Source organism: Oncorhynchus gorbuscha, linkage group LG11 (assembly GCF_021184085.1).
Source record: "Oncorhynchus gorbuscha isolate QuinsamMale2020 ecotype Even-year linkage group LG11, OgorEven_v1.0, whole genome shotgun sequence".
Lineage (NCBI taxonomy): Eukaryota > Metazoa > Chordata > Actinopteri > Salmoniformes > Salmonidae > Oncorhynchus > Oncorhynchus gorbuscha.
Genome location: NC_060183.1, coordinates 741,304 through 768,160, shown reverse-complemented (window position 1 = coordinate 768,160; position 26,857 = coordinate 741,304). Strand labels below are relative to the sequence as shown.

At 44.2% G+C, this 26,857-nt stretch overlaps 1 protein-coding gene across 5 annotated transcripts in view; it reads right to left on the bottom strand.

Moving 5' to 3' along the window:
* Nucleotides 1–26,857, bottom strand: part of LOC124048028 (signal-induced proliferation-associated 1-like protein 2) — a 393,892-nt gene that overhangs the window by 191,082 nt on the left and 175,953 nt on the right. For all 5 annotated transcript variants that reach the window (XM_046368394.1, XM_046368390.1, XM_046368391.1 and 2 more), the window contains exons 9-11: nt 18,888–18,991; nt 2,526–2,683; nt 888–1,464 (exon numbers count right to left, since the gene is read on the bottom strand). In XM_046368394.1, the coding sequence (XP_046224350.1) occupies nt 888–1,464; nt 2,526–2,683; nt 18,888–18,991 (839 nt within the window). The remainder of the gene's footprint in view (nt 1–887; nt 1,465–2,525; nt 2,684–18,887; nt 18,992–26,857) is intronic.

The following is a 26,857-nucleotide window of genomic DNA, read 5'->3' as shown; positions in this document are numbered from 1 at the left end:
CCAAGGATGGAACAGGAGAGGAGAGACCAAGGATGGAACAGGAGAAGAGAGACCAAGGATGGAACAGGAGAAGAGAGACCAAGGATGGAACAGGAGAGGAGAGACCAAGGATGGAACAGGAGAGGAGAGACCAAGGATGGAACAGGAGAGGAGAGACCAAGGATGGAACAGGAGAGGAGAGACCGGGCGAGCTGTACATGTAAGGCCTACATCTGGGATGTTGGGTTGACATGAAACACACAAGGCTTAATAGACTGGTGTAAAGGTGTACGTTAGTCATTTGGTTGACATAGCTACAAGCACAGGGATCACACTCAAAACACTAAAGGGCCTAGAGGAAAACAACTAATAAGGAAGACCGATAGAAAAGAGGAAAAAAGGATAGAAAGAAGGAGAAAGGAAGCACAAGGCTCTAACAGGAGGTGTTCAAACAGGACACACCAAGGGAGGAAACGCACTGTTGACAACAGGTACTGGTTCCCTACAGTAAGAAGGTACAATCTAATCCTGCTTTATAGTCATCTTCAACACATTTATCAAGAGGCCAAGTGCTGAGACTACATCCAGCAGAACAAACAGACCTTTTCTTCTAATATGTGAAGGGTTGACTTCCTCTAAAGGGGGGTGAAGAGGTGGGGGGCTGGCAGAGAATGTCTGTTGGTTTGATAAAGCCAATTGGAAATAGACCAGACCCTTGACAGCGAACATATATTGTTCTTTGTTTATCTAATTAATTCCATATATCACTGAATTCTTTCTCCAAATCACCTTCGGTCAAATGTGAGATACTCCATTCATACTGAAACATGGAGATAGTAGAGATAAGTGAACAATAATCCTAACCTGACCTTTGACCCTAACCCCTGACCCTAACCCAGATGAATTACCTCTAGTCTCTGCACCATTTCTCGTATATCTTCTTCACAGCCATCCTGAGCAGACAACAGCACACACTCTCCTCTCTCGTAGAAGATCTTGATGCTAATAATCCCAGATGTCCATCCGATGACATCACGACAGGAACAGTTGAAGACCACGTTCTTAGACTGCTCCTCTATTAAAATGATGAACTCGTTGGACACGCCCAAGAGACAGTCCACGTCTGCTGATTGGCCAAAGTCCCGTGCGGTGACGGACCAGGTGATGGCGCCGACAGAGAACAGGTGAGCGTCTTTACGAGGTTTGGCCTTCTCTTTCTTCTTGGCTCCCAGTGTGATGAAACTGAACTTCACAGCCGAGTCCATGGTCGCCGTGGACACGAAGTTCTCGGCCAGGTCACGGAGGTACTCCTGGCGTGTTCTGGTTGCCATGGCACGGAACTTCTCAGATTTGTGGGCGGCGTTCTCCCCATTGATGACCTTGGCCAATAGGAAGTCTCGGAACACAGCGGACTTGGGGAAGGTCACTGCCTTGGGGATTGGAGGGCCAAACAGAGGGACGTCTTTAGAACGAGAGACAGCAACGCTGTAGAGGGGAGTGAGAGAGAGGAAAGAGAGAGAGAGAGAGAGCGAAAAAGAGAGAAGGAAAGAGAGTTCCACATTACTGTGGAGTCATGATGGCTCCTAGTGATTTCCAGACATTACTGTGGAGTCATGATGGCTCCTAGTGATTTCCAGACATTACTGTGGAGTCATGATGGCTCCTAGTGATTTCCAGACATTACTGTGGAGTCATGACATTTCAAAACACAAAAAAAAAACGCAGAGAAGTATTAGCAGACAGAGTGAATAATATTGTCGGACAGTCCCTAATGACACCGTATTCTCTACATAGAGTAGTGCACTACTTTTCCAGAGCCCTGTGGTCTTTGGTCAAAAGTAGGGCACTATGTAGGGAACAGTGCCCCGTTTGGGACGCAGTCCCTCAACCTCAGATTCAGTTCCTTCTAATCGTCAGAGAGAGTTATACGTTGGGTGAGTCATCAGTTTTGTGAACGGTCTGGAGGGTGTTACTACTAAGAATAGCTTAGTCGATGTGTTACTTGGTTTACTAAGATATTTTCCTGAAGTGTGGTGTTGCTGTAATTGACATCTTAAGGCGACGTTACCTACAGTATGTTACATGTGCTTCCACCCCTCTGCTCCTTCCTCCCTCCTCCTCCTCCTCCCCTGTTTAATCTGCTGTTAGCCATCCTCCCCTGTGTGTGTGTGTGTGTGTGTGTGTGTGTGTGTGTGTGTGTGTGTGTGTGTGTGTGTGTGTGTGTGTGTGTGTGTGTGTGTGTGTGTGTGTGTGTGTGTGTGTGTGTGTGTGTGTGTGTGTGTGTGTGTGTGTGTGTGTGTGTGTGTGTGTACCTGCAGCAGACGTTCTCAGTACAGGGGTTGTGTGTGTACCTGTAGCAGACGTTCTCAGTACAGGGGTTGTGTGTGTACCTGTAGCAGACGTTCTCAGTACAGGGGTTGTGTGTGTACCTGTAGTGGACGTTCTCAGTACAGGGGTTGTGTGTGTACCTGTAGCAGACGTTCTCAGTACAGGGGTTGTGTGTGTACCTGTAGCAGACGTTCTCAGTACAGGGGTTGTGTGTGTACCTGTAGCAGACGTTCTCAGTACAGGGGTTGTGGACCTTGACGATGACAAAGACGTGTTGGAAGTGTGAGCGGATGTTTTTAGGGGTGAAGGGCAGAGTCCCCGGTTCCTGAAACACAATGGTCACAATATCGTTCCCTATGTGCCTCTTCCTCAGGAGCTGTGGGGAGAAAAAGAGAGGGGGGGAGAGAGAGGGGAGAGAGAGAGAGAGAGAGAGAGAGAGAGAGAGAGGGGGAGAGAGAGAGAGAGAGAGAGAGAGAGAGAGAGAGAGAGAGAGAGAGAGAGAGAGAGAGAGAGAGAGAGAGAGAGGGGGGGAGAAAGGAGAGAGAGAGAGAGAGGGGGAGAGAGAGAGAGAGAGAGAGAGAGAGAGAGAGAGAGAGAGAGAGAGAGAGAGAGAGAGAGAGAGAGGAGAGGGAGAGAGAGAGAGAGAGAGAGAGAGAGAGATAGGAGGAGAGAGAGGAGGGGGGAGAGAGAGAGAGGGAGTGTTATTCATGTAAAACAAAACAATTATTTGGGTGTTATTTTAAAGTTGGGATTCATTAAGAGGTGAAATGGTAGAAATGGTCAGGGTTTATGGCAGTGACACCTAAAGGAAGATGACAAGTTGGAGAAAGGATCCCAGAATGCAATATTCTACATCTCCATAATCATGGGGATTTATTAATCACACATGGAACTGACAGTTAACCTGATAGAGTGGTTGCCATGGAGAGGTGCTGATAGTTTCCATGGAGAGGTGCTGAGGGACAACAGACAGGGAAAACAAGGACGATTAAGAGGTGGATTGGGAGGGTGGAGGGAAAAAAAGAGGAGGGGAAAGAAGAGAGGAGGGGGAAAGAAGGGGAGGAGGGGGGGAAAGAGAGGGGGAAAGAAGGGGAGGAGGGGGAAGAAGGAGAGGAGGGGGAGAAGGAGAGGAGGAGGGAAAGAAGAGGGGAGGAGGGAAAGAAGTGAGGAGGAGGGAAAGAAGAGAGGAGGAGGGAAAGAAGAGAGGAGGAGGAGAAAGAAGAGGAGGGGGGAATGAAAGGGGAGGAGGGGGAAGAAGAGGAGGAGGGGGGAAAGAAGGGGAGGAGGGGGGGAAAGAAGAGAGGAGGGGAAAGAAGAGAGGAGGAGGGAAATAAGAAAGGAGCAGGGGGAAGAAGAGGAGGAGGGGGAAAGAAGGGGAGGAGGGGGGAAAGAAGAGAAGGGGGAAAGAAGAGAGGAGGAGGGAAAGAAGAGAGGAGGAGGGAAAGAAAGAGGAGGAGGGGAAAGAAGAGGAGGGAAATAAGAGAGGAGGAGGGGAAAGAAGAGAGGAGGAGGGAAAGAAGAGAGGAGGAGGGAAATAAGAGAGGAGGAGGGGAAGAAGAGAGGAGGAGGGAAATAAGAAAGGAGCAGGGGGAAGAAGAGGAGGAGGGGGAAAGAAGGGGAGGAGGGGGAAAGAAGAGAGGAGGGGGAAAGAAGAGAGGAGGAGGGAAAGAAGAGAGGAGGAGGGAAATAAGAAAGGAGCAGGGGGAAGAAGAGGAGGAGGGGGAAAGAAGGGGAGGAGGGGGGAAAGAAGAGAGGAGGGGGAAAGAAGAGAGGAGGAGGGAAAGAAGAGAGGAGGAGGGAAGAAGAAGGAGGAGGGGAAAGAAGAGGAGGGAAATAAGAGAGGAGGAGGGGAAAGAAGAGAGGAGGAGGGAAAGAAGAGAGGAGGAGGGAAATAAGAGAGGAGGAGGGGAAGAAGAGAGGAGGAGGAAATAAGAAAGGAGCAGGGGGAAGAAGAGGAGGAGGGGGAAAGAAGGGGAGGAGGGGGGGGAGAAGGGGGAAAGAAGAGAGGATGAGGGAAAGAAGAGAGGAGGAGGAGAAAGAAGAGGAGGGGGAGAAAGAGAGGGAAGAAGAGAGGAGGAGGGAAAGAAGAGAGGAGGGGGAAGAAGGAGAGGAGGAGGGAAAGAGAGAGGAGGAGGGAAAGAAGAGAGGAGGAGGGGAAAGAAGAGGAGGAGGGGGAATGAAAGGGGAGGAGGGGAAGAAGAAAGGAGGAGGGAAAGAAGAGAGGAGGAGGGAAAGAAGAGAGGAGGAGGGAAAGAAGAGAGGAGGAGGGGAAAGAAGAGGAGGGAAATAAGAGAGGAGGAGGGGAAAGAAGAGAGGAGGAGGGAAAGAAGAGAGGAGGAGGGAAAGAAGAGAGGAGGAGGGGAAGAAGAGAGGAGGAGGGAAATAAGAAAGGAGCAGGGGGAAGAAGAGGAGGAGGGGGAAAGAAGGGGAGGAGGGGGGGAAAGAAGGGGGAAAGAAGAGAGGAGGAGGGAAAGAAGAGGAGGAGGGGGAAAGAAGGGGAGGAGGGGGAAAGAAGAGAGGAGGGGGAAAGAAGAGAGGAGGGGAAAGAAGAGAGGAGGAGGGGAAGAAGAGAGGAGGAGGGAAAGAAGAGAGGAGGGGGAAAGAAGGAGAGGAGGAGGGAAAGAAGAGAGGAGGAGGGAAAGAAGAGAGGAGGGGGAAGAAGGAGAGGAGGAGGGAAAGAAGAGAGGAGGAGGGAAAGAAGAGGAGGAGGGAAAGAGAGAGAGGAGGGGGAAGAAGGAGAGGAGAGGGAAAGAAGAGAGGAGGAGGGAAAGAAGAGAGGAGGAGGGAAAGAAGAGAGGAGAGGGAAGAAGGAGAGGAGGAGGGAAAGAAGAGAGGAGGGGGAAGAAGAGAGGAGGAGGGAAAGAAGAGAGGAGGAGGGAAAGAAGAGAGGAGGGGGAAGAAGGGAGGAAGGGAAAGAAGAGAGGAGGAGGGGAAGAAGGAGGGGGAAGAAGGAGGAGGAGGGAAAGAAGAGAGGAGGAGGGAAAGAAGAGGGAAAGAAGGAGAGGAGGAGGGAAAGAAGAGAGGAGGAGGGAAAGAAGAGAGGAGGGGGAAGAAGGAGAGGAGGAGGGAAAGAAGAGAGGAGGAGGGAAAGAAGAGAGGAGGAGGGAAAGAAGAGAGGAGGGGGAAGAAGGAGAGGAGGAGGGAAAGAAGAGAGGAGGAGGGAAAGAAGAGAGGAGGAGGGAAAGAAGAGAGGAGGGGGAAGAAGGAGAGGAGGAGGGAAAGAAGAGAGGAGGAGGGAAAGAAGAGAGGAGGGAAAGAAGAGAGGAGGGGAAGAAGGAGAGGAGGAGGGAAAGAAGAGAGGAGGGGGAAGAAGGAGAGGAGGAGGGAAAGAAGAGAGGAGGAGGGAAAGAAGAGAGGAGGAGGGAAAGAAGAGAGGAGGGGGAAGAAGGAGAGGAGGAGGGAAAGAAGAGAGGAGGAGGGAAAGAAGAGAGGAGGAGGGAAAGAAGAGAGGAGGGGGAAGAAGGAGAGGAGGAGGGGAAGAAGGAGAGGAGGAGGGAAAGAAGAGAGGAGGAGGGGAAGAAGAGAGTGAGGAGGGAAATAAGAAAGGAGCAGGGGAAAGAAGAGAGGAGGGGGAAAGAAGAGAGGAGGAGGGGAAAGAAGGGGAGGGGGGAAAGAAGGGGAGGGGGAAAGAAGAGAGGAGGAGGGGAAAGAAGAGGGAGGGGAGAAAAACCTAGAGGGGGGAAAGAAGAGGAGGAGGGGGAAGAAGAGGAGGAGGGGAAAGAAGAGGAGGGAAATAAGAAAGGAGGAGGGGGAAAGAAGTGAGGAGGAGGGAAATAAGAAAGGAGGAGGGGAAAGAAGAGAGGAGGGGGAAAGAAGAGAGGAAAGGGGAAAGAAGGAGGGGGGGAAAGAAGGGGGAAAGAAGGAGGGGAAAGAAGAGAGAAGGGGAACCTATAGGAGGGGGAAAGAAGAGTAGGGGTTCTCCAGAGGAAAAGAAGAGAGGATGAGGGGAAAGAAGAGGAGGAGGGGAAAGTTCTCCAGGAAGAGAAGAGGAGGGGAAAGAAGTAAAGGGGAAGAAGAGACAGTAGTTCTCCAGGAACAGGGTTGGAGGGGAAAGAAGATAGGGGGAAGTAGTTCTCCAGGAAAGAAGAGAGGAGGAGGTAAACCTATAGGAGGAGGTAGTTCTCCAGGAACAGAGGTTGGAGGGAAAAAGAGAGGAGGACAGAGGAGGGGGAAGAAGAGGAGGAGGGGGGAAAGTTCTCCAGGAACAGGAGGTTGGAGTGTAAAGATAGGACAGTAGTTCTCCAGGAACAGGGTTGGAGGAGGGAAATAAGAAAAGGAGGGGAAAGGACAGAGTTCTCCAGGAACAGGGTTGGAGGGGAAAGAAGTGAGGAGGGAAATAAGAAAGGAGGAGGGGTAGTTCTCCAGGAACAGGGTTGGAGGAAAAACCTATAGGGGGAAAGAAGGGGAGGGGGTTCTCCAGGAGGGGAAACAGGGTTGGAGGGGAAAAAGAGATAGGAAAGAAGAGGTAGTTCTCCAGGAACAGGGAAAGAAGAGAGGATGAGGGGAAAGAAGAGAAGAGGAGGGGGGAAAGAAGAGAGGAGGAGGGGAAGAAGAGAGGAGGAGGGGAAAGAAGATTGGGTGCAATAGATTAGGTTTCGGATGAAAACCTACTGAATGGTAGTTCTCCAGGAACAGGGTTGGAGTGTAAACCTATAGGACGGTAGTTCTCCAGGAACAGGGTTGGAGTGTAAACCTATAGGACAGTAGTTCTCCAGGAACAGGGTTGGAGTGTAAACCTATAGGACAGTAGTTCTCCAGGAACAGGGTTGGAGTGTAAACCTATAGGACAGTAGTTCTCCAGGAACAGGGTTGGAGTGTAAACCTATAGGACAGTAGTTCTCCAGGAACAGGGTTGGAGTGTAAACCTATAGGACAGTAGTTATCCAGGAACAGGGTTGGAGTGTAAACCTATAGGACAGTAGTTATCCAGGAACAGGGTTGGAGTGTAAACCTATAGGACAGTAGTTATCCAGGAACAGGGTTGGAGTGTAAACCTATAGGACAGTAGTTCTCCAGGAACAGGGTTGGAGTGTAAACCTATAGGACGGTAGTTCTCCAGGAGAAGTGTAAACCTATAGGACAGTAGTTCTCCAGGAGAAGTGTAAACCTATCAGCTGAAGAGGGGTATGAACCCGATGTAAATCAGTGATGCCTCAGAACACATCAAACCAATCATATGCCTTGTCTGGGCGGAGCTCCAAAGGTTCTCACCAGATTAGTGCCGTAGGAGCAGCAGTGAACTAAACTAAACTAAACATGTCAACAAAACAAGCACAGCTGACAAAACATTTAAGAAAGTTTGCAGCATGTTGGTTTTCACTGCATTTCACTGTTTTTTCCAAATTAGCTAAAGCTGCAGCAAGCTTTGCACAATCTTGCCATTCTCTCAACCAGCTTCATGAGGTAGTCACCTGGAATGCATTTCAATTAACAGGTGTGCCTTGTTAAAAATAAATGTGTGGAATTTCTATCCTTAATGCGTTTGAGCCAATCAGTTGTGTTTTGACAAGGTAGGGGTGGTATACAGAAGATAGCCCTATTTGGTAAAAGACCAAGTCCATATGGCAAGAACAACTCAAATAAGCAAAGAGAAACAACAGTCCATCATTACTTTAAGACATGACGGTCAGTCAATATGGAACATTTCAAGAACTAGGAAAGTTTCTTCAAGTGCAGTCGCAAAACCATCAAGTGCCATGATGAAACTGTCTCTCATGAGGACCGCTGTCATGCCCTGGTCAAAGAATTTTGTGTTTATCTTCATGGATTGGGTCAGGCCAGGGTGTGGCATGGGGTTTTTGTATTGTGGTGTGTTTTGTCTTGGGGTTTTAGTGTTGGTATTGGGATTGTAGTTTAGTGGGGTATCTAGCAAAGTCTATGGCTGTCTGGAGTGGTTCTCAATCAGAGGCAGGTGTTTATCGTTGTCTCTGATTGGGAACCATATTTAGGCAGCCATATTCTTTGAGTTTGTCGTGGGTGATTGTCCTTAATGTCTTTGTTCCTGTCGCTGTGTTAGTTGACACAAGTATAGGCTGTTTCGTTTTCGTTTCGTTATTTACGTTCTTTGTTTTGTAGTGTTTGTGTTTATTCGTGTTTACGTTGTTCATTAAACATGGATCGCAATCTACACACTGCATTTTGGTCCAACTCTCCTTCACACCTAGAAAACCGTTACAGAATCACCCACCACAAACGGACCAAGCAGCATGTCAACAGGCAGGAGCAGCCCAAAGAGGAGATGCGCAATAAGGATTTCTGGACATGGGAGGAAATCCGACGGGAGAGGACCCTGGGCTAAACCAGGGGAGTGTAGCCTCCCAAAGGTGCAACAGGAGAAGAGGAAACAGGAGCAGCCCAAAGAGGAGGACAGTATGGACTATACTTCCTGGGAGGAGATAGACAGGTGGGCGGTTGACCCAGGGAGAGTGTCGGTGCCCACCTGGGATTCGATGGAGCAGTGCGAGGAAGGTTATCGGAGAATGGAGTTGGCGAAGCAAGCACGGCGACGAGGATGGAAGCCTGAGAGTCAGCCCCAAAAAGTTATTGGGGGGGGGCTCACAGGGAGTATGGCTATGCCAGGTAGGAGACCTGCGCAAACTCCCTGTGCTTACTGGGGGGCTAGAGAGACCGGGCAGGCACCGTGTTATGCTGTGGTGCGCACTGTGCCTCCAGTGCGGGTGCATAGCCCGGTGCGGTATATTCCAGCTCCGTGTATCGGCCGGGCTAGATTGAGCGTCGAGCCAAATGCCATGAAGCCGGCTCTACGCATCTGGTCCCCAGTGCGTCTCATTGGGCCGGCTTACATGGCACCAGCCTTGCGCTCGGTGTCTCCGGTTCGCCTGCATAGCCCACTAGCCTATTCCACCTCGCCGCACTGGCAGGGCGACCGAGAGCATTCAACCAGGTAAGGTTGGACGGGCTCGGTGCTCAAGAGCTCCAGTGCGCCTGCACGGTCCGGTCTATTCAGTACCACCTTCACACCCCAGCCCTCCGGTAACAGCTCCCCGCACCAGGCTTCCTGTGCATGTCCTTGGTTCAGTACCACCAGTGCCAGCACCATGCATCAGGCCTACAGTGCGCCTCGCCTCTCCAGCGCTGCCGGAGCCTTTCTCCTCTCCTGCGCTGCCAGAGTCTCCCGCCTGTTCAGCGCAGCCAGAGCCTTCCTCCTCTACAGCGCTGCTGGAGTCTCCTGCCTGTTCAGCGCAGCCAGAGCTGTCGGTCTGCATGGAGCAGCCAGAGCTGTCAGTCTGCATGGAGCAGCCAGAGCTGTCAGTCTGCATGGAGCAGCCAGAGCTGTCAGTCTGCATGAAGCAGCCAGAGCTGCCAGTCTGCAAGGAGCTGCCAGTCTGCAAGGAGCTGCCAGTCTGCACGGAGCTGCCAGTCTGCACGGAGCTGCCAGTCTGCACGGAGCTGTCAGTCTGCAAGGAGCTGTCAGTCTGCGGGTCTGCTGTCCGGACCTCTGGCAGTCTCTATGGGGGTGCCACAGGGTTCAATTCTTGGACCGACTCTCTTCTCTGTATACATCAATGAGGTCGCTCTTGCTGCTGGTGAGTCTCTGATCCACCTCTACGCAGACAACACCATTCTGTATACTTCTGGCCCTTCTTTGGACACTGTGTTAACAACCCTCCAGGCAAGCTTCAATGCCATACAACTCTCCTTCCGTGGCCTCCAATTGCTCTTAAATACAAGTAAAACTAAATGCATGCTCTTCAACCGATCTCTAACTGCACCTACCCGCCTGTCCAACATCACTACTCTGGATGGCTCTGACTTAGAATACGTGGACAACTACAAATACCTAGGTGTCTGGTTAGACTGTAAACTCTCCTTCCAGACCCATATCACACATCTCTAATCCAAAGTTAAATCTAGAATTGGCTTCCTATTTCGCAACAAAGCATCCTTCACTCATGCTGCCAAACATACCCTTGTAAAACTGACCATCCTACCAATCCTCGACTTTGGCGATGTCATTTACAAAATAGCCTCCAATACCTTACTCAACAAATTGGATGCAGTCTATCACAGTGCAATCCGTTTTGTCACCAAAGCCCCATATACTACCCACCATTGCGACCTGTACGCTCTCGTTGGCTGGCCCTCGCTTAATACTCGTCGCCAAACCCACTGGCTCCATGTCATCTACAAGACCCTGCTAGGTAAAGTCCCCCCCTATCTCAGCTCGCTGGTCACCATAGCATCTCCCACCTGTAGCACACGCTCCAGCAGGTATATCTCTCTAGTCACCCCCAAAACCAATTCTTTCTTTGGCCGCCTCTCCATCCAGTTCTCTGCTGCCAATGACTGGAACGAACTACAAAAATCTCTGAAACTGGAAACTGGAAACACTTATCTCCCTCACTACCTTTAAGCACCAACCGGTTCCGGTTCCGGTTTGGAGCGAGTGGTCGCATCGGCGCTTCGCTCCCGCAGGTAGTATAACTTTTTACATTTCATTATATTTCATTATAGCACAACGGTTTGATTTGTCTAATCTTAGCAATTTCTTCTCAGCTAGCTACATAGCCGTCTTTGTATCAAAGATAATTGCGTAATTATCGTATTTCGCCGTCCTAACGTAGTCTTCACTAGCCAGCTAGCTAACGTCCACTGATTAGCTGCACTGGGAAAACTATTACACTCAACTGAACGACTTGATTAGTGTAGTGTTAGCTAGCTACATAGCTGTCTTTGCTGTCTTCGTATCTTCGTTCCAAGATAATTGTGTTGTTTAGGTTTAGAGTGTGTAGTCTTAGAGTGATTATCTTAATTTACCGAGGTTAGCTAGCCAGCTATTTGTCGTCCTTAACGTAGGAGACTCTGCTAGCTAGCCAACAGCTAGCCAACGCTAGCCAACGTCTTCTGAATAGAACTCAACAACCCGGTCGCATTCACAGGTAGTATCACATTTTCATTTCATTTCATTACAGTACAACGGTTTGATTTGTTTGATCATAGCTAGCTACATAGCCGTCTTTGTATCAAAGATAATTGTGTAGTCTAGAGCAATTTTCTAGGTTAGCTAGCCAGCTATTGTCGTTCTTTTAACGCAACGTAACGTAAACAACACTACTAGCTAGCCAGCTAGCCCCAGAATAGCAGCACTGTAGAAACTATTACACTCAACGGAACAACTTGATTAGTGTAGTGTCAACAACGCACCCACTGCCAGCTAGCCTACTTCAGCAGTACTGTATCATTTTAATCATTTTAGTCAATAAGATTCCTGCTACGTAGCTTAACTTTCTGAACATTCGAGACGTGTAGTCCACTTGTCATTCCAATCTCCTTTGCATTAGCGTAGCCTCTTCTGTAGCCTGTCAACTATGTGTCTGTTTATCCCTGTTCTCTCCTCTCTGCACAGACCATACAAACGCTCCACACCGCATGGCCGCGGCCACCCTAATCTGGTGGTCCCAGCGCGCACGACCCACGTGGAGTTCCAGGTCTCCGGTAGCCTCTGGAACTGCCGATCTGCGGTCAACAAGGCAGAGTTCATCTCAGCCTATGCCTCCCTCCAGTCCCTCGACTTCTTGGCACTGACGGAAACATGGATCACCACAGACAACACTGCTACTCCTACTGCTCTCTCTTCGTCCGCCCACGTGTTCTCGCACACCCCGAGAGCTTCTGGTCAGCGGGGTGGTGGCACCGGGATCCTCATCTCTCCCAAGTGGTCATTCTCTCTTTCTCCCCTTACCCATCTGTCTATCGCCTCCTTTGAATTCCATGCTGTCACAGTTACCAGCCCTGTCAAGCTTAACATCCTTATCATTTATCGCCCTCCAGGTTCCCTCGGAGAGTTCATCAATGAGCTTGATGCCTTGATAAGCTCCTTTCCTGAGGACGGCTCACCTCTCACAGTTCTGGGCGACTTTAACCTCCCCACGTCTACCTTTGACTCATTCCTCTCTGCCTCCTTCTTTCCACTCCTCTCCTCTTTTGACCTCACCCTCTCACCTTCCCCCCTACTCACAAGGCAGGCAATACGCTCGACCTCATCTTTACTAGATGCTGTTCTTCCACTAACCTCATTGCAACTCCCCTCCAAGTCTCCGACCACTACCTTGTATCCTTTTCCCTCTCGCTCTCATCCAACACCTCCCACACTGCCCCTACTCGGATGGTATCGCGCCGTCCCAACCTTCGCTCTCTCTCCCCCGCTACTCTCTCCTCTTCCATCCTATCATCTCTTCCCTCCGCTCAAACCTTCTCCAACCTATCTCCTGATTCTGCCTCCTCAACCCTCCTCTCCTCCCTCTCTGCATCCTTTGACTCTCTATGTCCCCTATCCTCCAGGCCGGCTCGGTCCTCCCCTCCCGCTCCGTGGCTCGATGACTCATTGCGAGCTCACAGAACAGGCCTCCGGGCAGCCGAGCGGAAATGAAGGAAAACTCGCCTCCCTGCGGACCTGGCATCCTTTCACTCCCTCCTCTCTACATTTTCCTCCTCTGTCTCTGCTGCTAAAGCCACTTTCTACCACGCTAAATTCCAAGTATCTGCCTCTAACCCTAGGGAGCTCTTTGCCACCTTCTCCTCCCTCCTGAATCCTCCCCCCCTCCTCCCTCTCTGCAGATGACTTCGTCAACCATTTTGAAAAGAAGGTCGACGACATCCGATCCTCGTTTGCTAAGTCAAACGACACCGCTGGTTCTGCTCACACTGCCCTACCCTGTGCTCTGACCTCTTTCTCCCCTCTCTCTCCAGATGAAATCTCGCGTCTTGTGACGGCCGGCCGCCCAACAACCTGCCCACTTGACCCTATCCCCTCCTCTCTTCTCCAGACCATTTCCGGAGACCTTCTCCCTTACCTCACCTCGCTCATCAACTCATCACTGACCGCTGGCTACGTCCCTTCCGTCTTCAAGAGAGCGAGAGTTGCACCCCTTCTGAAAAAACCTACACTCGATCCCTCCGATGTCAACAATTACAGACCAGTATCCCTTCTTTCTTTTCTCTCCAAAACTCTTGAACGTGCCGTCCTTGGCCAGCTCTCCCGCTATCTCTCTCTGAATGACCTTCTTGATCCAAATCAGTCAGGTTTCAAGACTAGTCATTCAACTGAGACTGCTCTCCTCTGTATCACGGAGGCGCTCCGCACTGCTAAAGCTAACTCTCTCTCCTCTGCTCTCATCCTTCTAGATCTATCGGCTGCCTTCGATACTGTGAACCATCAGATCCTCCTCTCCACCCTCTCCGAGTTGGGCATCTCCGGCGCGGCCCACGCTTGGATTGCGTCCTACCTGACAGGTCGCTCCTACAAGGTGGCGTGGCGAGAATCTGTCTCCTCACCACGCGCTCTCACCACTGGTGTCCCCCAGGGCTCTGTTCTAGGCCCTCTCCTATTCTCGCTATACACCAAGTCACTTGGCTCTGTCATAACCTCACATGGTCTCTCCTATCATTGCTATGCAGACGACACACAACTAATCTTCTCCTTTCCCCCTTCTGATGACCAGGTGGCGAATCGCATCTCTGCATGTCTGGCAGACATATCAGTGTGGATGACGGATCACCACCTCAAGCTGAACCTCGGCAAGACGGAGCTGCTCTTCCTCCCGGGGAAGGACTGCCCGTTCCATGATCTCGCCATCACGGTTGACAACTCCATTGTGTCCTCCTCCCAGAGCGCTAAGAACCTTGGTGTGATCCTGGACAACACCCTGTCGTTCTCAACCAACATCAAGGCGGTGGCCCGTTCCTGTAGGTTCATGCTCTACAACATCCGCAGAGTACGACCCTGCCTCACACAGGAAGCGGCGCAGGTCCTAATCCAGGCACTTGTCATCTCCCGTCTGGATTACTGCAATTCGCTGTTGGCTGGGCTCCCTGCCTGTGCCATTAAACCCCTTCAACTCATCCAGAACGCCGCAGCCCGTCTGGTGTTCAACCTTCCCAAGTTCTCTCACGTCACCCCGCTCCTCCGTTCTCTCCACTGGCATCCAGTTGAAGCTCGCATCCGCTACAAGACCATGGTGCTTGCCTACGGAGCTGTGAGGGGAACGGCACCTCAGTACCTCCAGGCTCTGATCAGGCCCTACACCCAAACAAGTGCACTGCGTTCATCCACCTCTGGCCTGCTCGCCTCCCAATGGTGGAACAAACTCCCTCACGACGCCAGGACAGCGGAGTCAATCACCACCTTCCGGAGACACCTGAAACCCCACCTCTTTAAGGAATACCTAGGATAGGATAAGTATTCCCCCCCCCCCTTTAAGATTTAGATGCACTATTGTAAAGTGACTGTTCCACTGGATGTCATAAGGTGAATGCACCAATTTGTAAGTCGCTCTGGATAAGAGCGTCTGCTAAATGACTTAAATGTAAATGTAAACTGTCAGAGCAGCTCACAGATTACTGCACCTGTAAATAGCCCACCTATAATTTAGCCCAAACAACTACCTCTTTCCCAACTGTATTTAATTAATTTATTTATTTTGCTCCTTTGCACCCCATTATTTTTATTTCTACTTTGCACATTCTTCCATTGCAAAACTACCATTCCAGTGTTTTACTTGCTATATTGTATTTACTTTGCCACCATGGCCTTTTTGCCTTTACCTCCCTTCTCGCCTCATTTGCTCACATTGTATATAGACTTGTTTATACTGTATTATTGACTGTATGTTTGTTTTACTCCATGTGTAACTCTGTGTCGTTGTATCTGTCGAACTGCTTTGCTTTATCTTGGCCAGGTCGCAATTGTAAATGAGAACTTGTTCTCAACTAGCCTACCTGGTTAAATAAAGGTGAAATAAAAATAAATAAAAAATAAATAAAATAAAAAGATAACAGCAGCAATAGGCCTTTTCAAAAGGAAACACACATTAGACAGTCAACATAAAACAGTCAGTCATTGACATTCAAACCTGACCTGACAGTTATTTCACTGCTTTCCTCCACAGTCTCTGTCAGAGAGCCCGATCCTCTGTGCAGTCAGGACGAGACTCCCAAGGCTGAAATATCCACAGGTGCACTGGGTGGTGTTGGAGTGTTGACTTTTGAAGACATCTGCTTGATCCTGCTGTTTTCAACTGTCTAGAGACAGCAGGAGCGGTAGAGATCGGCTATGAAGAGCCAACGGACATTTACTCCTGAGGTGCTGACCTGTTGCACCCTCGACAACTACTGTGATTATTATTATTTGACCATGCTGGTAATTTATGAACATTTGAACATCTTGGCCATGTTCTGTTATAATCTCCACCCAGCACAGCCAGAAGAGGACTGGCCACCCCTCATAGCTTGGTTCCTCTCAAGGTTTCTTCCTAGGTTTTGGCCTTTCTAGGGAGTTTTTCCTAGCCACCGTGCTTCTACACCTGCATTGCTTGCTGTTTGGGGTTTTAGGCTGGGTTTCTGTACAGCACTGAGATATCAGCTGATGTAAGAAGGGCTGTATAAATACATTTGATTTGATCCTGGGAAATGTGTTAAATGAATCCGTTCCTGTAGCTGACTTCAGATACTCAGTGATCTCATTGTCCACCGTCGTCATGTCTCTGTCGTTGTGAGTATTGTCCAAGTCATTTGCAGGCAGGGGATGGAGGCTCTGGTGGTTTGTGTGGTGGTTCCTCAGCAGAGAGGGCACTACAGTTGGCAGCGAGCAGCAACTTGACAGTGTCTTTTTCACCTCGTCTAGTGGGGACGCTAAATTGTGCAGTTTTGTCACACAACACAATGCCACAGATATGTCAAGTTTTGAGGGAGCGTGAAATGGACATGTTGACTGCAGGAATGTCCACCAGAGCTGTTGCCAGAGAACTGAATGTTCATTTCTCTGCCATTAGGTACCGCCAATGTCGTTTCAGAGAATTTGGCAGTACGTTCAACGGGTCTCACAACAGCACACCACGTTTAACCACGTCAGCCCAGGACCTCCACATCTAGCTTCTTCACCTATGGGATCGTCTGAGGGCTTTTGTAGGTAAAGCCATTTTGTGGCTCCCCAGTGGGAGGGTGGGACTATGCCCTCCCAGGCCGATCTGCCAAGTCATGTGAAATCCATAGAATAAAGGCCTAATTTATTTCAATTGACTGATTTCCATATTTGAACTGTAACTCAGTAAAATCTTTGAAATTGTTGCTCGTTGCCTTGACATTTTTGTTCAGTATTTAGAGGGTGTGGGACACGCCCCTGCGATCTGGCGGGAGAAATATATGTTGGTTGTCGTCTTCGTCTGAATCCATGTCATCACCGCCGGTAACCACTGCATCTAAGTCTGCAAAGGTAACATCTTCCCCTGTCTCTTCTTTCTCAGAATCAGACATTTTTGACTTAGGACAATCATATCATGTGTGTTTTCCCCTGACTCTTCTGCAATCCCAGCAAAGTAGAGGGATGGATCCAGTCGGCTGTCATTCCGATAAAACTTTTGCTGTGTGCTGTCCAGCTGTGACTGAGACATATTCCAAGCCATCAAAATGTGTTTGCCGTTCTGTCTTAATACGCTTTGTTAAGGTAGCTAGCAACTGTCTTCCTGTCAGATACTGTCCCCTTCCTGTTACATGTCATAGGGATTTTCTTTATAATCTTACAGAAAGATGGAGACTCTGTAGAAATCGGTAGCATCTCCTCCAAAACATAGCCAGCTACAAGTTCATTTAGTTCTCTCGAGGTGACAGGTTTAGACAGAAATCTTCTGTTTTGGAGCAGAAGCACTGTCCTCCAGCATCAACAGCAGTTGGCTGGCGTGGGTCTTCCTGCACCACTCTTGTGGAGCTGTGGTTGGCTTGAAGGTGCTACATGATAATTGAAGTTGAGTTCTTCTCAGTTGACAGGCGCTTAGTCCCGAGGCTCAGTTAGCATTTTATTATTATGTTTTTCTCTTTTTCTTTTACCAATACTAAATACAGTGAAAACTTCCACGATGGGAAGGCTGATGTCTCTGCCACCTTGCTAGCTAGCTAGCATCCCACCACAACGTTCTTGAAGAAACAGCCAGAGTTTGAACTTAGGTGAAGGGATTTTCATTTTTGGGGTACAAAAAATATATATAATTGGGAAATAATATTTAAAAAGTAATGATTTGCTTATTTGAAAAAGTAACTAACTGATTACTTAAGTTGAAAAATGAATGTGTTAAGTTACTTGTTACCACAACGTAACCTAAATACTCTATCGTTACCCCTAACACTGATGCTAAACACATCAGTAGGGACAGGTATGTAAGCTTGTTTACAAACAGCTTTGACAGTGATACTGAACGTAGTGTGGCACTTGGCTTGGCCATCACACAACATTAAAGAAGAAATGTGTTATTTCACACATCAAATAGGGTTATTTGACATGTTAATTGTGACACGTAAAGATCTGAAGGACCTTCCACAGTCTCGATGTCTGACTAATACCACACTACGGTGTCTGGGACCCAGTGGACACTGATTAACAAACAACTTATGTCTAGGGCACAGTTGTCATGGTAACACTCACGATCTAACACTCACAGTTATTACAGACACGCAACGAGGCTCTAAGTGAGGATTGTCAGAAGATGAAACAAAAGATCTGCTCTAAAGGAAAAATCTGGGAAATAGAAGAGGAGAGCAACTCAGGACCAGTCTGCTCCTAATGACACACAGTATCTGGTATGTTAAAGGGGAGGGACCAGTCTGCTCCTACTGACACACAGTATCTGGTATGTTAAAGGGGAGGGACCAGTCTGCTCCTACTGACACACAGTATCTGGTATGTTAAAGGGGAGGGACCAGTCTGCTCCTACTGACACACAGTATCTGGTATGTTAAAGGGGAGGGACCAGTCTGCTCCTACTGACACACAGTATCTGGTATATTAAAGGGGAGGGACCAGTCTGCTCCTAATGACACACAGTATCTGGTATGTTAAAGGGGAGGGACCAGTCTGCTCCTACTGACACACAGTATCTGGTATGTTAAAGGGGAGGGACCAGTCTGCTCCTACTGACACACAGTATCTGGTATGTTAAAGGGGAGGGACCAGTCTGCTCCTACTGACACACAGTATCTGGTATGTTAAAGGGGAGGGACCAGTCTGCTCCTACTGACACACAGTATCTGGTATGTTAAAGGGGAGGGACCAGTCTGCTCCTACTGACACACAGTATCTGGTATGTTAAAGGGGAGGGACCAGTCTGCTCCTACTGACACACAGTATCTGGTATGTTAAAGGGGAGGGACCAGTCTGCTCCTACTGACACACAGTATCTGGTATGTTAAAGGGGAGGGACCAGTCTGCTCCTACTGACACACAGTATCTGGTATATTAAAGGGGAGGGACCAGTCTGCTCCTACTGACACACAGTATCTGGTATGTTAAAGGGGAGGGACCAGTCTGCTCCTAATGACACACAATATCTGGTATGTTAAAGGGGAGGGACCAGTCTGCTCCTACTGACACACAGTATCTGGTATGTTAAAGGGGAGGGACCAGTCTGCTCCTACTGACACACAGTATCTGGTATATTAAAGGGGAAGTAGCTACTGACCTGCCATCTGTTGTTGGGGGTGTAGGGAGGGTACTGACCTGTTGTCTGTTGTTGGGGGTGTAGGGAGGGTACTGACCTGTTGTCTGTTGTTGGGGGTGTAGGGAGGGTACTGACCTGTTGTCTGTTGTTGGGGGTGTAGGGGAGCAGGGTTGACACATGGAACATCAGTTCATAGTCCTTATAGGTGGTGTACAGGGAGTAGGTTCCTGTTGAGTCAGCTAGAGGAGAAACAGACAGACAGAGAGGCTAGATTTCCACAACAGAAACAGGTTCATTGAATCCACTGCAAGAGAGATAGATCATATCAGGTCATGGTCAGAGTAAGGGTTGGTAATATGATACCAATAGGTAATATAGGGGCGTGTTCAGGGTCAAGTTACACTACTTTTTTACCTTTATTTAACTAGGCAAGTCAGTTAAGAACAAATTCTTTTTTTCAATGACGTCCTAGGAACAGTGGGTTAACTGCCTGTTCAGGGGCAGAACGACAGATTTGTACCGTGTCAGATCGGGGTTTGACCTTGCAACCTTCCGGTTACTAGTCCAACACTCTAACCACTAGGCTACCTTGCCGCCCTAATAGGTAATATAGGGGCGTGTTCAGGGTCATGTTACACTAATAGGTAACCTGCGTTTGACTTTAAAGTGCCTGATCTGGAGCTGTGTGAAACAGTTACTGGCTGGTCACCCTCAGTTGTTGAGTCCCTCTCACTTTTTAAAACATTCTTCCTATTTTTTTTTTTTAATAGGTACAATGAGCAGCTCTAGGGATTCTATTTGAGTTGTTGTTGTTATTGTTCTATTATTATTGTCTATTAGAAGATGGTGTTAATTTAATATTGATCTGCAGATAGGATTTAATATGAGAATGGGCGTGTTCAGGTTCTAAATGACTTAAATGTAAATTAAACTAATAGGTAATATAGGGGCGTGTTCAGGGTCACGTTACACAAATAGGTAATATAGGGGCGTGTTCAGGGTCACGTTACACTAATAGGTAATATAGGGGCGTGTTCAGGGTCACGTTACACTAATAGGTAATATTGGGGCGTGTTCAGGGTCACGTTACACTAATAGGTAATATAGGGGCGTGTTCGGGGTCACATTACACTAATAGGTAATATATGGGCGTGTTCAGGGTCACGTTACACTAATAGGTAATATATGGGCGTGTTCAGGGTCACGTTACACTAATAGGTAATATAGGGGCGTGTTCAGGGTCACGTTACACTAATAGGTAATATAGGGGCGTGTTCAGGGTCACATTACACTAATAGGTAATATAGGGGCGTGTTCAGGGTCAAAAACTCCCTAGGTAGGCTGAAACCTAGGAGGACACCAAGAGCTGAAACCCTAGTGCTAGCCATAATGTAATGGTAAACAAACCGTAACAGTAAACAAACTGTAATGGCAAACAAACTGTAATTGTAAACAAACTGTAATGGTAAACAAACTGTAAAGGTAAACAAACTGTAATGGTAAACAAACTGTAATGGTAAACAAACTGTAAAGGTAAACAAACAGTAATGGTAAACAAACTGTAATGGTAAACAAACTGTAAAGGTAAACAAACAGTAATGGTAAACAAACTGTAAAGGTAAACAAACAGTAATGGTAAACAAACTGTAATGGTAAACAAACTGTAAAGGTAAACAAACAGTAATGGTAAACAAACTGTAAAGGTAAACAAACAGTAATGGTAAACAAACTGTAACATTATACAAACCGTTATGGTAAACAAACAGTAATGGTAAACAAACTGTAATGGTAAACAAACAGTAATGGTAAACAAACTGTAATGGTAAACAAACTGTAATGGTAAACAAACTGTAATGGTAAACAAACAGTAACATTATACAAAATGGTAAACAAACATGGTAAACAAATTATAAACAAACTGTAATGGTAAACAAACAGTAACATTATACAAACCGTTATGGTAAACAAACTGTAATGGTAAACAAACTGTAATGGTAAACAAACTGTAATGGTAAACCGTTATGGTAAACAAACAAACAAACTGTAATGGTAAACAAACAGTAAACAAACCGTTATGGTAAAAACTGTAATGGTAAACAAACTGTAATGGTAAACAAACAGTAACATTATACAAACCGTAATGGTAAACAAACTGTAATGGTAAACAAACTAAACAAACAGTAATGGTAAACAAACCGTTATGGTAAACAAACAGTAACATTATACAAACCGTAAACAAACAGTAATGGTAAACAAACAGTAACATTATACAAACCGTTATGGTAAACAAACAGTAACATTATACAAACGTTATGGTAAACAAACAGTAATGGTAAACAAACTGTAATGGTAAACAAACAGTAACGTTAACAAACCGTTATGGTAAACAAACTGTAATGGTAAACAAACTGTAATGGTAAACAAACAGTAATGGTAAACAAACTGTAATGGTAAACAAACGTTATGGTAAACAAACAGTAACATTATACAAACCGTTATGGTAAACAAACTGTAATGGTAAACAAACTGTAATGGTAAACAAACTGTAATGGTAAACAAACTGTAATGGTAAACAAACTGTAATGGTAAACAAACAGTAACATTATACAAACGTAATGGTAAACAAACTGTAAAGGTAAACAAACGTAAACAAACTGTAATGGTAAACAAACTGTAAGTAAACAAACAGTAACATTATACAAACCGTAATGGTAAACAAACTGTAATGGTAAACAAACTGTAATGGTAAACAAACTGTAAAGTGGTAAACAAACAGTAATGGTAAACAAACAAACTGTAATGGTAAACAAACTGTAATGGTAAACAAACTGTAATGGTAAACAAACTGTAAGTAAACAAACTGTAATGGTAAACAAACTGTAATGGTAAACAAACCGTAATGGTAAACAAACAGTAACATTATACAAACCGTTATGGTAAACAAACAGTAACATTATAACCGTTATGGTAAACAAACAGTAATGGTAAACAAACTGTAATGGTAAACAAACAGTAACGTTATGTAATGGTAAACAAACTGTAATGTAAACAAACTGTAGGTAAACAAACAGTAACATTATACAAACCGTTATGGTAAACAAACTGTAATGGTAAACAAACTGTAAGGTAAACAAACAGTAACATTATACAAACCGTTATGGTAAACAAACTGTAATGGTAAACAAAAACGTTATACAAACCGTAATGGTAAACAAACTGTAATGGTAAACAAACTGTAAAGGTAAACAAACAGTAACATTATACAAACCGTTATGGTAAACAAACTGTAATGGTAAACAAACTGTAAAGGTAAACAAACAGTAACATTATACAAACCGTTATGGTAAACAAACTGTAATGGTAAACAAACAGTAACGTTATACAAACTGTAATGGTAAACAAACTGTAATGGTTAACAAACTGTAATGGTTAACAAACTGTAAAGGTAAACAAACAGTAACATTATACAAACCGTTATGGTAAACAAACAGTAACATTAAACAAACCGTTATGGTAAACAAACAGTAACATTAAACAAACTGTAATGGTAAACAAACTGTAATGGTAAACAAACTGTAAAGGTAAACAAACTGTAAAGGTAAACAAACAGTAACATTAAACAAACTGTAATGGTAAACAAACTGTAATGGTAAACAAACTGTAATGGTAAACAAACAGTAATGGTAAACAAACTGTAATGGTAAACAAACTGTAAAGGTAAACAAACAGTAAAATTATACAAACCGTTATGGTAAACAAACAGTAACATTAAACAAACAGTAACATCAAACAAACTGTAATGGTAAACAAACTGTAATGGTAAACAAACAGTAATGGTAAACAAACTGTAATGGTAAACAAACTGTAATGGTAAACAAACTGTAATGGTAAACAAACTGTAATGGTAAACAAACTGTAATGGTAAACAAACAGTAACATTATACAAACCGTTATGGTAAACAAACAGTAATGGTAAACAAACAGTAACATTATACAAACCGTTATGGTAAACAAACTGTAATGGTAAACAAACTGTAATGGTAAACAAACAGTAACATTATACAAACCGTAATGGTAAACAAACTGTAATGGTAAAACACTGTAATGGTAAACAAACGTGTTGGTAACCGTGGTAAACAAACTCTAATGGTAAACAAACCGTGTTGGTAAACAACCCGTGTTGGTAAACAAACTCTAATGGTAAACAAACCGTGTTGGTAAACAACCCGAGTTGGTAAACAAACTGTAATGGTAAACAAACTGTAATGGTAAACAAACTGTAATGGTAAACAAACTGCAATGGTAAACAAACTGTAATGGTAAACAAACTGTAATGGTAAACAAACCGTGTTGGTAAACAAACTGTAATGGTAAACAAACTGTAATGGTAAACAAACTGCAATGGTAAACAAACTGTAATGGTAAACAAACTGTAATGGTAAACAAACCGTGTTGGTAAACAAACTTTAATGGTAAACAAACTGTAATGGTAAACAAACAGTAATGGTAAACAAACTGTGATGGTAAACAAACTGTAATGGTAAACAAACCGTGTTGGTAAACAAACTGTAATGGTAAACAACCCGTGTTGATAAACAAACCGTGTTGGTAAACAAACCGTAACATGGTAAACAAACGTGTTGGTAAACAAACTGTAATGGTAAACAAACTGTAATGGTAAACAAACTGTAATGGTAAACAAACTGTAATGGTAAACAAACTGTAACATTATACAAACCGTTATGGTAAACAAACAGTAACATTATACAAACCGTTATGGTAAACAAACTGTAATGGTAAACAAACTGTAATGGTAAACAAACTGTAATGGTAAACAAACTGTAATGGTAAACAAACTGTAATGGTAAACAAACTGTAATGGTAAACAAACAGTAACATTATACAAACCGTTATGGTAAACAAACCGTAACATTATACAAACCGTTATGGTAAACAAACTGTAATGGTAAACAAACTGTAATGGTAAACAAACTGTAATGGTAAACAAACTGTAATGGTAAACAAACTGTAATGGTAAACAAACTGTAATGGTAAACAAACTGTAATGGTAAACAAACAGTAATGGTAAACAAACAGTAATGGTAAACAAACTGTAATGGTAAACAAACTGTAATGGTAAACAAACTGTAATGGTAAACAAACTGTAATGGTAAACAAACCGTTATGGTAAACAAACAGTAACATTATACAAACCGTTATGGTAAACAAACTGTAATGGTAAACAAACTGTAATGGTAAACAAACAGTAACATTATACAAACCGTAATGGTAAACAAACAGTAACATTAAACAAACCGTTATGGTAAACAAACTGTAATGGTAAACAAACTGTAATGGTAAACAAACTGTAATGGTAAACAAACTGTAATGGTAAACAAACTGTAATGGTAAACAAACTGTAATGGTAAACAAACTGTAATGGTAAACAAACTGTAATGGTAAACAAACTGTAATGGTAAACAAACAGTAACATTATACAAACCGTTATGGTAAACAAACTGTAATGGTAAACAAACTGTAATGGTAAACAAACTGTAATGGTAAACAAACAGTAACATTATACAAACCGTTATGGTAAACAAACTGTAATGGTAAACAAACTGTAATGGTAAACAAACAGTAACATTATACAAACCGTTATGGTAAACAAACTGTAATGGTAAACAAACTGTAATGGTAAACAAACAGTAACATTATACAAACCGTAATGGTAAACAAACTGTAATGGTAAACAAACTGTAATGGTAAACAAACAGTAATGGTAAACAAACTGTAATGGTAAACAAACTGTAATGGTAAACAAACTGTAATGGTAAACAAACTGTAATGGTAAACAAACCGTTATGGTAAACAAACAGTAACATTATACAAACCGTTATGGTAAACAAACAGTAATGGTAAACAAACAGTAACATTATACAAACCGTTATGGTAAACAAACAGTAACATTATACAAACCGTTATGGTAAACAAACAGTAATGGTAAACAAACTGTAATGGTAAACAAACAGTAACGTTATACAAACCGTTATGGTAAACAAACTGTAATGGTAAACAAACTGTAATGGTAAACAAACAGTAATGGTAAACAAACTGTAATGGTAAACAAACCGTTATGGTAAACAAACAGTAACATTATACAAACCGTTATGGTAAACAAACTGTAATGGTAAACAAACTGTAAAGGTAAACAAACAGTAACATTATACAAACCGTAATGGTAAACAAACAGTAATGGTAAACAAACTGTAAAGGTAAACAAACAGTAACATTATACAAACCGTTATGGTAAACAAACTGTAATGGTAAACAAACTGTAATGGTAAACAAACAGTAACATTATACAAACCGTAATGGTAAACAAACTGTAATGGTAAACAAACTGTAATGGTAAACAAACAGTAATGGTAAACAAACAGTAATGGTAAACAAACTGTAATGGTAAACAAACTGTAATGGTAAACAAACTGTAATGGTAAACAAACTGTAATGGTAAACAAACTGTAATGGTAAACAAACTGTAATGGTAAACAAACCGTAATGGTAAACAAACAGTAACATTATACAAACCGTTATGGTAAACAAACAGTAACATTATACAAACCGTTATGGTAAACAAACAGTAATGGTAAACAAACTGTAATGGTAAACAAACAGTAACGTTATACAAACCGTAATGGTAAACAAACTGTAATGGTAAACAAACTGTAAAGGTAAACAAACAGTAACATTATACAAACCGTTATGGTAAACAAACTGTAATGGTAAACAAACTGTAAAGGTAAACAAACAGTAACATTATACAAACCGTTATGGTAAACAAACTGTAATGGTAAACAAACAGTAACGTTATGCAAACTGTAATGGTAAACAAACTGTATTGGTAAACAAACTGTAAAGGTAAACAAACAGTAACATTATACAAACCGTTATGGTAAACAAACTGTAATGGTAAACAAACTGTAAAGGTAAACAAACAGTAACATTATACAAACCGTTATGGTAAACAAACTGTAATGGTAAACAAACAGTAACGTAATGCAAACTGTAATGGTAAACAAACTGTAATGGTAAACAAACTGTAAAGGTAAACAAACAGTAACATTATACAAACCGTTATGGTAAACAAACAGTAACATTAAACAAACTGTAATGGTAAACAAACTGTAATGGTAAACAAACTGTAAAGGTAAACAAACTGTAAAGGTAAACAAACAGTAACATTAAACAAACTGTAATGGTAAACAAACTGTAATGGTAAACAAACTGTAATGGTAAACAAACAGTAATGGTAAACAAACTGTAATGGTAAACAAACTGTAAAGGTAAACAAACAGTAACATTATACAAACCGTTATGGTAAACAAACAGTAACATTAAACAAACTGTAATGGTAAACAAACTGTAATGGTAAACAAACAGTAATGGTAAACAAACTGTAATGGTAAACAAACTGTAATGGTAAACAAACTGTAATGGTAAACAAACTGTAATGGTAAACAAACAGTAATGGTAAACAAACCGTTATGGTAAACAAACTGTAATGGTAAACAAACTGTAATGGTAAACAAACAGTAACATTATACAAACCGTTATGGTAAACAAACAGTAATGGTAAACAAACAGTAACATTATACAAACCGTTATGGTAAACAAACTGTAATGGTAAACAAACTGTAATGGTAAACAAACAGTAACATTATACAAACCGTAATGGTAAACAAACTGTAATGGTAAACACACTGTAATGGTAAACAAACCGTGTTGGTAAACACACCGTGTTGGTAAACAAACTCTAATGGTAAACAAACCGTGTTGGTAAACAACCCGTGTTGGTAAACAAACTCTAATGGTAAACAAACCGTGTTGGTAAACAACCCGAGTTGGTAAACAAACTGTAATGGTAAACAAACTGTAATGGTAAACAAACTGTAATGGTAAACAAACTGCAATGGTAAACAAACTGTAATGGTAAACAAACTGTAATGGTAAACAAACCGTGTTGGTAAACAAACTGTAATGGTAAACAAACTGTAATGGTAAACAAACTGCAATGGTAAACAAACTGTAATGGTAAACAAACT